The sequence below is a fragment of the Lithobates pipiens genome, unplaced genomic scaffold (assembly GCF_037356315.1).
Source record: "Lithobates pipiens isolate NorthernLeopardFrog02 unplaced genomic scaffold, aLitPip1_a1.2 Scaffold_10, whole genome shotgun sequence".
In the NCBI taxonomy this organism is placed as follows: Eukaryota; Metazoa; Chordata; class Amphibia; order Anura; family Ranidae; genus Lithobates; species Lithobates pipiens.
This window is the reverse complement of record NW_027507686.1, coordinates 214,247,198-214,259,795: the sequence shown is the minus strand read 5'-3', so window position 1 is coordinate 214,259,795 and position 12,598 is coordinate 214,247,198. Positions and strand designations below refer to the sequence as shown.

Here is a 12,598-nt window from a genome sequence, read left to right as displayed (position 1 = left end):
TGATTGAAATGGAAGATTACACTTTGAAAAAAGGCATTGGTATTCTATTGGTTTAGAATAGCTTTGGGAATATGGATGGGTTAGTGTTGGTATATAGCGTGGTAAAGCGGTCTTTTAAAGTGAAAGTGTAGTCAGATATAAAAAAATACTTACATTTAAGCTGGCCATAGATGGAGCAATTTTTTTCTTCCTGCAACCTGGGGTTGCAGGAAATAAATTTGCTAGGATTACCCCATCAACATAGTCAGTGTTGACAGGGGAATCCCTCCCGCTGAACCATTGTGTTCTCCTTGCAGGGGAAGCCATCCCTGCCAGGAGAGTAAAGTGATTATTGCTGGCGGCTATAACAGTCACTAGCAATAATCACATGTAAAATCCAGCAGGCTGGTTGTACCCAATAAAATAAAATAAAAAATCGATCAACTTGGGTACATTCACCTGCCCATGCATGGTTTGAATCTCACCCGGCCCCTGCTGAAGTGGCCGAGATCTGAACCGTCAATGGCTGGCTTTGGTTGTGTTTTTAATGGTGTATAAAACTGTGGTAAATGGAATATTTAATACTACCCTCAGTAGGCCTTTAGATTAGCCTCTTGGAGCTCACTGCACAGCAAGATTTACCCAGGAGAGATAGGGCCAGCATGGAACAAGGATGAACAAGAGCTATTGACAACCCCCATTCATGCTAAATAGTGTGAATGGAGCAATCTTCCCTGCTGGATATTGTATTATGAAATCCAGCACCCATGGATGTCAGAATACCCAAACAGTGGCTGCATCTGATTAGATGCAGCAGCTGTCCAGTCAACAATTTTCCACCTGGTTCTTCTGATCAGGTTGAAGGATGTTAAGTGGAGGGTGCCAACAGGGCCACCCATGATTCGAATTTTGGTTAGTTCACTAGGAAATTGGCTTTGTGTTTGGCCAGCTTAAAGTGTCACTAAAAAATAAAAATAAAAACCTATCAAACGCTTTTCCTACTCCCCATGAGATTTGTTTTGTGTATTCTGCAAAAAAAATAAAAAAATAAAAAAAAATAGGATGATCCTGCTGTTCTCTCTCTCCCCCTTCTATCCTTGTCCCCAACACAGCTAGGATATTGTAGAGCAGTGTTGGCAGATCTGCACATGATCACGTGACTATAGAAATACACTTGTGGGTATATACACAGTGATAAAGGACAGCCTACTCCCTGCTCCTTAATGCCAACGTGACTATAGAAATAAACTTGTGGGTATATACACAGTGCTTAATCACAGCCCACTCCCTCCTCAATGCCCACTAATCAGCGAAAAACAAAATGGGAGTGGGATATTGCATGTAAATTGATGAAGGCTTCACCTCCCTTTAATTCCAAAACACAAGCTGGAGGGGTGTGACATAGCCTGCGACTGGCAGAAATCCACCCATGTTATTCCAAAAAAATAACACAAAGATTTGATTTTAAATATACATTAGAATGATGATTTAAAATGGTTTATTGATATTATTTCTTTTGACTCCGTATTCCAAAAGCTTTTTTTTTTTTTTGAACATGTGACCAGTAGTAGAGGACTAGAAACTCCTCCTGCTTATGTTCCCCTGCAGACAGGCTGGGAAATATCTGGGTCATGTGAAAGCTGTATATCACATAGGAAAAGGGTACTTTTTTTATTAAAACAATTACAATGTCGTCATCCATATGCAGAAAGAGAAGGGGCAATGTCAATTAAACAGTGGGCCTTTAGAATAATTAAGACAATGACACTAGTAAATTGTACAGAACAGAGTTCTAGCTGATTGGATGGGAGTGCACAGGTCCAACCTCATTAGTGTGTTGTTGTCCTTTCACTAGCCAATCATATTCTGGGGCGGTCCTTGACCAAGCTCTATTGCCTTAAGTGCAGTAGAGGGAAGTGAGGTCAGAACCTGGCAGTGTTGTCTGAAGGATTTTTTAATTGGAGAAGTAGCTGCATTTTTTTCGCAGCACACAGGAAACTTCACACTTGCATATTTCCGCTGCGGATTTAGCTGGTTGTCTTCACTTCCAAATTAATTATCCCCATGATGTGGATATATATCGCCAGTAAAACACTACCTCTTAATTCTTAACAAATGTATTCCAATAACCTTTTTTTTCTATAATTAAAAGCAGAGATGCAGCTACATAGCTAAATTCCACTGAGCACTAATGCAAAAAAGCAAACCAATTAGCTTCATTCATGCCAATTTCTTGGAAAAGATTACCCCTGTGTGAGTAGAAAGGCTTTTTTTTTTACTACACTAATAAACACATCATGAGGACACCATCAATAGTGCAAGCAGGAAAGAGAAATGTTGAAATAAGGGTAAAGCTTGACCGTTTATGCTAATGGGCCCAGTGCTAATTGCTGTGCATGTTACCTAGACTTCTATGCCATTCAAGAAGCACAATGACTTCAATATGTTTTTGTATAACAAGCTCAAATGCTGTTTGCCTGTGGAAAACGCAGTGCTGTGGTGTGTCTCTGAGTATTCAGTAGACAGGCCCTATGTGGTGATCAGCATTAGACAAAATAGAATCCCTTTAATTAGAAAGACACCATGAAATGCAAAGTGGAGTAGCAAAAAAACAAAACAAAAAAACACCTTAGTTATGTCAGATGAATAATAATAATAATAATAAAAAAAAAAAAAATGTACAGAGGGTGCAACCATTTAAGTGTAGAGTATTTATTAGAGGTCGACCGATATGGGTTTTTCTCTGGCCGATGCCGATATTTAGAAATCATGGCGGCCGATATATGATGCCGATTTTTTTGGGCCGATATGTTAGGCCGATTTTATTTTATTTATTTTTTTCCTTTTTTATTTATTTATTTATTTTTTTAATCCCCCTTGATCTAACACATCTTTCCCACTGGGGCGTTTTTCAGGCGCTTTTGGGCTAAAAATAGCTCCTGTAAAGTGCCTGCAAAATGGCTCCCCTGCAGTCTGTGTGAAAGACAGAGTGCTTTCACACTGAGGCGATGCGCTGGCAGGATCTTAAAAAAAAAAGTCCTGCAAGCAGCACGTTTGGAGTGGTGTATACCGCTCCTCCACCACTCCTGCCCATTGATATGAATGGGCACCACTGCCGAAGCGCATGCAATGCGATTTGGCAGCAGTGCTTCATGGGCGCATTTAACCTCTTCCTTGGCCGCTAGCTGGGTTATATGTGCCCCACTTGCAGCCAAATAGCACCGCTAAAATGATGGTAAAGAGCCGCTAAAACTTGCGTTTTACCATCAACGCCTGCCCGCTCCAGTGTGAAAGCGGCCTTCATAAGTGATACAGAAAATTTCTTACATTTAAACATTTATTAAACAAAACAAACCTCCAATCAGTTTACTTGTATGTATGATTTAGATAAAAAACAAACAAAAAAAAACTATATATTAAATAAAAACAGGTAGTCAAAACTTTTGGACGAAAAAAAAAAATGGGCTAACTTTACTGTTTTTATTTTATTTTTAAATAGTGTATTTTTTTCCCAAAAAAATGCATTTGAAAAGACCTCTGTGCAAATGCCGTGTGACATAAAATATTGCAACAACCGCTATTTTATTCCCTAGGATCTCTGCTAAAAAAATATATATAATTTTTGGGGGGTCTAAGTGATTTTCTGGCAGAAAAAACAGGATTTTTACTTGTAAGCAACAAGTGTCAGAAAAGATTTAGTCTTTAAATGGTTAAACTGAGAACTTCTACACACAGAGATGACTTCATTCATTCAGAAGTGTAAACATTGTATCATTTTGTTCTTTTCTTGGCAGCCTGCCCAGAGAGGAGGAAAGTTTTCTATGACAACTCAGGCAACTTACACTGACTTCTATTACAGAAGTAATTTCAAAGTCCCGCTGTAGTTCTAAATCGGCTTTTTATCAGCACAATCGGCCGATGCCGATTAATTAAAAACCGGCAAATATCGGCCGGCCGATATATTGGTCGACTTCTAGTATTTATTGCAGAGGGGGTTAAAAGCATAAAATGCACTCCTATACTGTACAAAAGTGTGGTTTTGGGCACATCATCAAGCATTGCAAGGGTGACTTGAGATATTAATGCAGCGCCATCTTGAGAAAGGGGTGAATCTGGCCCTGAAATGTGTAGCCACGCCCCCTAGTCTATCATCATCTGCTCCCCCAGAAGTGGACCTGCTGTGCTGACACCCAACCACTCTGTGCTCCAGGCTGGCTCTGCAGTGCATCCTCCAGTGGCAGCCACTTCCTGCAATACTCTGCCCGCTTCCAGGCACCACTCTGCATTACCCAGCTGCCTACTTGGCATGCTCTGCTTTAGAGTGGATGTAAACCCTCACATATACGCAATGAAGTGAACAACCTACACACAGATGAAGCAAATCTCCCTACATAAGTTTTACATGTATATCTGCTGTCTTTCCTTCTCTACATTCTTTTGGAAGTGCAGTGGGTGTGAAGTCTGGGCTTACACTGTGTGAGAGCTGATTGGTGGGAAAGTGACCCCCCCTCCCCCATTTAGGAAGAGGAACAAAAACTTCCAGAGATGCAAGCTCTCTGCTTATTTATCTCCAAGTTCCCTCCCCGACACAAAATTTCAAGCTGCTTTTATCTCCAGCGTCAGAGAGTTTGTCAGAAGTTATCATGCCGATAACATAGGAACGGAGCAGCAGAAAGACTTGAGACTAAGGCCGCGTACACACGGGCGGACTGTCCGCCCAACTAGGTTCGTCAAACAGTTTGACAAACAGTCCGTTCAAAATTAGCATGAACGGACTTGACCACACACGACGAACGAACAGTCCGCTGAAAACTTGCGCGATGACGTGAACGGCACGTACGACGGGACGAGAAATTCAACGTCCAATACACTGCAATGCAACCTTTGCCGTGTAAATCCTTTCTGAGCATGCGCGAAACTTAGTTTGACAAACAAGCCTACACACGAGCGGACTGTCTGCTCAAACCAAGTTTCAGCGGACTGTCTAACGGGAATTTCGAAAAACTTTGTTCGTCAGACTGTCCGCTGAAACTGTCCGCTGAAGCCCACACACGAGCGGACTGTCCGCTGAAACACTGTTCAGCGGACAAAGTTGGGCGAACAGTCCGCCCGTGTGTACGCAGCCTTAGAGCTTTGGAGAGAGAAGTAAACACTACAGATTTTATGAAATCGGGGTTTACAACCACTTTTATATCTCGGGTCCCCCTTGTGATGCTCAAGATGATGTGCCAATAACCACACATTTATATGTGAGTGCATTTTATTGTTTTAACCCTTTGTGCAAAAAATATTCTACACTTAGATGGTTGCGCCATCTGTATTTTTTTTCTTTCATTACAGTCTTGTATCTGGAGGATTAACCCAGACTCTGGGCTTAAGAGGAACAGCAAGCCATTGATTTGAGAGTGACTATGTAGGGAGCCATGCAAGTGTTTATTCAGATCACCAAAATATATTATTTCAGAATAATATATTTTGACTTGCTACTATGTGTGTTTTTAAATCTCTTATTTTTAGTCTATTAAACCTGTGTTGTCATTAAATGTATTAAACTGTGTGATTGTAGGTGATTTTTATCTGCCAAATTCCAAAATTTCCCCCAATAACAAGTCGTTAAAAAAATAAATAAACCAAAAGCCAGCTTTGCCTTTCCAACAATACGCATTGTCCCAATGGTCAGTGAGGATGCCCATTATATGTGGAAGGCAACATGAAGGTTGGAAAGAAAGGTCAGATCATGACCATGCTGGGTCTGGTTGACATTTGCAACCCAGGGACTTAAATGGCAATGCATTTTGGCATGACATTCCAGTATCTAGCTTATCAATTACTGCTCATGCATATTGGAAATGTTTTTTTTTCAGCCTGTAAATGCTTCTCTTCTAATACACATATAAACGCCTATGTATGAATGGACACAGACTGAGAGAGGTGATTTTACACTCAGAAAAAGTAACACCAAATGCATGTAAAAGAGGCATTATTTAAACCTTGTGTGCATGAACACTTATAGACAACACAGATATACCATAATGGTGGGTTTACACTGATGTGATGCATCATATGTGATTCGCACCGCATTTATGTGCAAATAACATGCGATTCCGTGCAGTGAAATTTGAGCCCATCATTTTGTATGGCCTGTATCACACCGCATGAACAAGGTGCAGGCACCTTTTTTTTTGCCGCGCTGGAAGCAGATTGCATGTATTCATACCCATGCGATCCTATTCAAGCAAGTGAACTGCATTCTAGGACCTGCTTTTGGGGTGTCGTTAACGTTTAACTGACACCTGCAGCAGATCGCATGACAACAGGGCAATTGCTATGCAGCGCAATTTGGTAAAATGCAGTGTATTTCCTGCATCACATCAGGCTCGGTTCACACTGATGCAAAGTGGGAGACAAAAAGGAATCGCTGCATTTCCCATATTGCACATATTGTTCATGCAATCTGCTGTGGGTGTCAATTGAAAGTTAACGATACCCCAAAAGCAGGTCGCAGAATGCAGTGCAATTGCTAGAACTGGATCACATGGGTATGAACACCCACGCATTCCGACTGCAGTGTGGCGTGATGTGGTGTGAATTGTGCCATACGAAATGATGGTCCCAAACGCACCACACAGAATCGTATACGATTTGCATAGGAATGTGGTGTGACTCACATGCAATGTAATGCATCACATCAGGGTGAATCGAGCCTAAAGCTGAAGTTTAGGTATGGCAATTTTTACATTGCTTGAACGAATGTAAGAATGTGCCATACTTGTGGGATCGCCATGGAAGTTTTACATCTGTGTAGTTGGCACAGCTCATACAGGGATTGGTGCTCACTTCCGAGTTCCGTGCAGCTACCCTGCTACCTACTGAACACAGGGGGCGACTCACTTGGCACAGGCACCATTCAAGGAACAGTTTGCATTTTTTAAATGAAAGCAAAGCATTACTCAATTGGACAAGATGGGGATTGAGATGCCACCCCGCACCTCTTCCAATCAGAGAATGGCTTGTATTAATTGAGAACATGCCAAGCATTCCCTTATTGGTGCCTGTGCTAAGCGGGTGACCTCCATACACAATGGAGCCACGTGCCATGAGAACTGGAAGTTAGTTGAGACGGTAGTAGTGACTACTACAGTGTTTTCCAGCTTTCACGTGGACGGGACCCCACAAGTATAGTGTCTTCATACTTACATTATTCCAAGCTGGATCATATGTAACAATATCCATACCTGAAATTCAGCTTTAAACAGAAAAATCCAGAATCACATACATTGAAGTACTGCGCTTTATAATATTAACGCACCCGGACTTTGGCAGTGGTGGACAGAGGCGAGTAGGTTGTGGAATCCATAATCTCTCTTTTTTCCTGTTGAGCTTCTGGGCCAATCAGCAAGCTGAAGTTAGTGGCTAGATGTCTCCTGAGTAGCGTCTTCTGCGCCGGAATGTTTAAGAGCATGGCGAGGGTATCCGAATTAAATCGAGGTTCTAGTATCTGTGGAGACAGAACCATCTATTCATCAGCTGAGACTACGCCATGAATAATTCATTCATTACTCATTCTCTCATTTTCAGATTCTATTAACAAATTAAGCCTGCGGTTGGGGCAGACTTGTTAATCAAAGAGAAGTCCCTAGAACATTGGCTGAGATTTTTGTCCTCAGGATAAAACAAAATCTTGATTTTTTTTGAATAATGGAATAACAAGGTCCCAATGGGCAGAACACGTGAGTGCTATGAATTCCAACAGCACAGGGGGTCTGAATACTTTTTGGCTTCATCCATCTATAGAACACCGGCATCTGGCAAAATAAATATGGGTCCATTTAAAGTATAACTCCAGACAAAAAGATTATTTTTATTTTGAAGGTTTAGAAGCGTTGGTTGGATGTTATTGCTGCGTGTTTCCCCATCAAGGAGATTTCTCAGCATTTCCTTTTCCCCAAGGCATAACTGGAAGTAGGATGAAATATCCCCAAAAACCGGCGGAATCCCAACAGTGACACCTGCTTCGGGGACCACTTTCAGGGGTTTGAACTTATTGGGTCTACTTTTGATTGGGCAAAAACTAACATTTTGGATTCATCATCACGTTCGCAGGTCACATAGTGGGTAAATCTCCCCAGTGCAGACACAAACAGCAATTAAATACTGGTGTAGCGGTGCCCCCGTAGGAGCCACTGAGTGTTGTGGTTCACCTGTCATCCTGCCCAGCCCGGCATTCACTTCTCGGTCACCTTAAGACAATGAGCAGTCCATATGCTTGTTTTTGTTTGTTTTATTAAGGGAATTTAACTTGGATGGGGTGAGGAAAATATGGGATCCCCCAATGAATTGTGTATCAATCAATTGGAGGACTGTATATCAATTAGGACAACTATATACACTTCTCTGTAAAAGTTACCACTTCAGTCTCCTCCAGCACTTTCCTTGCTTGCAAACTATTCCTCTTCCTTCCTCTTGTACAACTCTTAAGCCCCATTTACACCTGAGCGTAGCCTTTTCAGGCAGAAAGTCACGCAATTTTACTGTGATTTTTGCAGCGATCTTGTGCAGGTCAAAAAGTCACCAATGTAAAAAGCAGAAAAACAAACGCCCAAATCCACAAAAAAAAAAAAAGTTCCAGAACTTGTTTGAGCTTCAGGCATTTTGGAATGGATATGTGAACCATCTCCATAGAAAAAAAAATGATTTTTTTCCCCCTCCAGTGTTTTGTAGCTTCAGGCGTCCAGCTACAAAATGCTCAGGTGTTAATGAGATCTTAATCCTCAGGACCAGCTAGCACATGTAAGGTTACGCCTGACAGTGGCTCAGCTAGGCCTCAGCAATAGGGACAGCAGGCCGGGACAGCAGGCCCCTATAGTGTAGCATAAGTAGAAAGTCTTTAGTGCTAGCTGTCCTATTGATGGACTACTACTCCCAGTCAGCCCTCTTCAGGCCTTGCCAGCCCTCATGTCTGCAGCTGCCCAACTCCACTGCCCATGACATTGCCGTCCTTACTACTGGCTCTAAACCCATCTCTGTTTCCCCTCAGTCCTCTCAGGCATGCCTCCCAGTCCTCCTGACTGTACATGCCACTCACCAGCCCTCCTGGCTGCAACCGGTGGTTCCCTCCTAAAGACTTGCCCAGCAGTACTAGCTCCTGCTGTCCTCTTGCTCCTCCTGTGCCTCCTGTCCAGAACCTTCACGTTTTCTTGAAGTTCTCCATCCTGCACCTGAGCCCCTGGCCCAAGGTCACGGGGAACTCCCTCAAAGGCCCCGACAGCCTAGTACTCGATCTCCAGTTCTTCCACCCGACAACTCCTCCCTAGCTGTGCTGACTTTAGGTATTTAAGCAGGTCTGCCCCCTGCCAACCAGGTTGGGGATTGGTCAAGGCTGCTTAGAACACCCCCGGCAGCTCCACCTCTCCTTCTAGAATCCTCTAGAAGGAAGAGGGAGGTCTCAGTGACACTGCCTGCAACTCACCAGCTGCCAACTCTGAGCCACTCCCAGCCCACACAAACCTAAACAAACAGGCCTAGCTTCCGGCTAGGCCGGCCTAAATTTGCCTATACTCACAAAAAGAATCTAGCACCTACCCATGTAGAGGGTGCTACACTGGCATTCAAAGAAGAAGGACAGCAATGATAAGCGTCCTTAATACATGGGAATGGCTGGACATTCTGGGTTGGATTGAATAAAACTACTGGTCAGCATCAAGGAAAAAAAATAAATAAAAAAACCCCACACACACCACAACACAACCCAGTAGTGGCTCATTTAGACGCAGTTGGGGGGGGGAAAGTAAAAATGCACAGTTGAGTAATTTTTACCCCCCCCCCACTGCCCCATCTTAAGTTGCATAGGCAGCTGACAGGGGTGTTCACTGTGGCTAAAACTATACCCCTCCACCCATGTTCAGCAGGCAGTACCACCACTCATACAGGCAACCATGCACCCACCCTGCAACCATGTACAAATGCATGAATTTACGGGGCAGCAGTGCGGCATTTACAGGGTTAAGTCCTCAGATTGCTTTTCAAAGGTGCCGTTCTTGTAAACCTAGCCTATCAGAGAAATACATGAGCTTTTGTCCTGGAAATACTAAGCAATGGCTGCCTCCATGTTATAATAGCCACTAGCGATAATCGTTTAAAAATACGGCAGGCTGGTTGTACCCAAGTTGATCAATTTGGGTGCTTTCAGCCTGTCCATACATGGTTCAGATCTCAGCTGGTTCCTGCTGAACTGGCTGACATTCAGACAGTATTTGCCTGGTTAAGCCCCCCTTCTGAATGTCACAGCTTTATCTCATTGCTCCCAGTGCCAGCATCATGTATCTGTATAAGGGAGTGTGCATCCAGCACATTTGCTGAAAGATTGTTGAAAGATATGTTGGCCATACATAGTTAGTTTTTTTTTGTTCAGCCAGCTTGCACAAATGGGTTGGATGGAGGCATCTCCCCCCTACTGGAACATTGTATTCTGACAGCGGCACCCAGTTCCTGCTAGACCAGATGGATTTTGAATGGTCTCCCCTATAAGACAGGGCTTAGCAGTGCATATTCAGCAAGAATAAGACTACACATGGCTGCGATTTAGGCATGGTGACAACTGACAGAATGATCCATGGCTGTAGGAGCCAAGATGCTGGTGTCCAGCAGCTGACAATGGGGTTGATTTACTAAAGGCAAATAGACTGTGCACTTTGCAGTCGCCCCAGAGGTAAATGAGGTAAAGCTTCACTTTGCAAAGAGTAGCCAATTACATGCAAGGAAAAAAACAAAACACATTTTTACTTGCACATGATTGGATGATGGAAGTTAGCAGAGCATCTGATCATTTACTAAGCTCTGGAGCAACTGCACTTTGTAAAGTGCACAGTGTATTTGCCTTAGTAAATCAAGCCTGATGTATGCAGGAGATTAAGACACCCATCAGGGAAAACTATTGTGAAGGCATTTGACCTGCAGTTAAAAAAAAAAAAAAAAAACATGGTGAAGCTTGAATACAGGGTCTCTTTAAAACAGTTTTTCTAAACGGTAAGCAAAAATTTGAATATTGAAAGGTGTTGCTGCACAGATTTATAAAGCAAATAAAAAAAAAAATTCTTACAATTAGTCCTCCGTGAACGCCGCTGCCCCGAAGATTTGGTGCGTATTCAGCCAGATCTACAGATCGCAGCCACTCCATGACTCTGTGGTTGGACCATTGAACCACTTCTGACGGGGAGATATTATTCTGTCCAGGTGATAAAGACGCAGACATTAAGGGTTTTGGAAAGGAGTCAGAGCTAAGGATACAAGCCTTATTTCTTAAGTTCAACTTAAAAAAATAAAAACATTTTGCAGGTTAATGTGCATTTTATATTTTTCTAAAACAGGTGCCTGCAAAGTATTTTATTAGCAGATCGCGGGTGCAATTCCAAGCTTCTACACACCTTCCCTCCAGCTTTCAGCCCGTGCCTCTGTACAGGCTGTCAGCTTGCAAACTGGAGGGAGTATGAATGGACTATGGGTGTACTGATCAGCACACTCGTGGCTTATTGAAATATCAAGTTCGTCTGCTGTAGTGAAATACAGGACTTGTCGTTTTCTCATTCGCAGATTCCTTTGAATGAATGACGCTTTAAAATGTGACGACGGGTGCGGGAAGAGGAACCCCAGCACACTGTCATGGGGAAGGAGGGAGGTTGCGGAGCATTTTACATAATACACCCTCAGTAGAGGGGTAAACAGTTCCAGAGGTGGACTTAGCCTTTATATAGAGGAGGAGAAGTAATAATTAAAGCAATTTGCCAATTAGCCACTGGAGGCAGCAAACATACAATTTACAATCATAGCTCTATTAAAGTGGCAGATTCTGAAGGACTGATGTCCAAAGGTCCGTAGAGCCTTGGTTGAGAAAGGCTAGTCTAATATAACAGTAAAGAAAACAGCAGAGGGCACTGTCTAAGTGTAGTATATAGGAAAATAAATGATTAAATGTAATATTACAATACACTGAATTTGTATTCATTCAGGCATAATAATAGATCTAAAAGATATTGTACAATCAGAGTGTAACAGGTAGGGTCAGCTTTAGATTTACAAAAACTATGTAACACAAAGTCCAATCTAGACTAACAATTCAACTCGTATCCAATCAGACAGGCCCTCACCCCAGTTAGCTGTTGGTAGATCTAAAGAGGTTGTACAGTCAGATCGTAATATGTATGGTGAGCTTAAATCGTGGATATGAAATGCCTATAATATGGAAAAAAAATCTATAAAAAGACTATGCATTTCCCCCAAAAGTAATACACCTATAATTTTTTTTTAGCAGCTGATTCAATTACTTATGGAATATGCAGCTTCTTCAACTTTTATTCGTCACATATGTTCCAGTTTAAGTTGGTGCCGTGACTCTGCCCCAGGTTTCCCCGTTTAAGGTCAGCTCATTTCTCTTGCAGTGTCCTATGGAGCTGCTCTTGCATGCAGGGACTGGAATTGGTGTCTCCCTACACTATGTGCACCAGTAGGTAGGTGCATAACCTTGTAGCCTAGGATGGCAAGTCACTCCCCTCCTCCTCCCCACTCCTATCTCCAAACCAGCCGTTCTCAACCTTTTCAACACAGAGGAACCCTTGAAATAGTT

General features: G+C 42.6%; 1 protein-coding gene across 2 annotated transcripts in view; it reads right to left on the bottom strand.

Annotated features, from left to right (window-relative positions):
• The window catches only part of LOC143939011 (liprin-beta-2-like), a 63,472-nt gene that overhangs the window by 19,006 nt on the left and 31,868 nt on the right, over positions 1-12,598 (bottom strand). For both annotated transcript variants that reach the window (XM_077460935.1, XM_077460936.1), the window contains 2 exons: positions 11,078-11,203; positions 7,289-7,477 (listed from right to left, as the gene is read on the bottom strand). In XM_077460935.1, the coding sequence (XP_077317061.1) occupies positions 7,289-7,477; positions 11,078-11,203 (315 nt within the window). The remainder of the gene's footprint in view (positions 1-7,288; positions 7,478-11,077; positions 11,204-12,598) is intronic.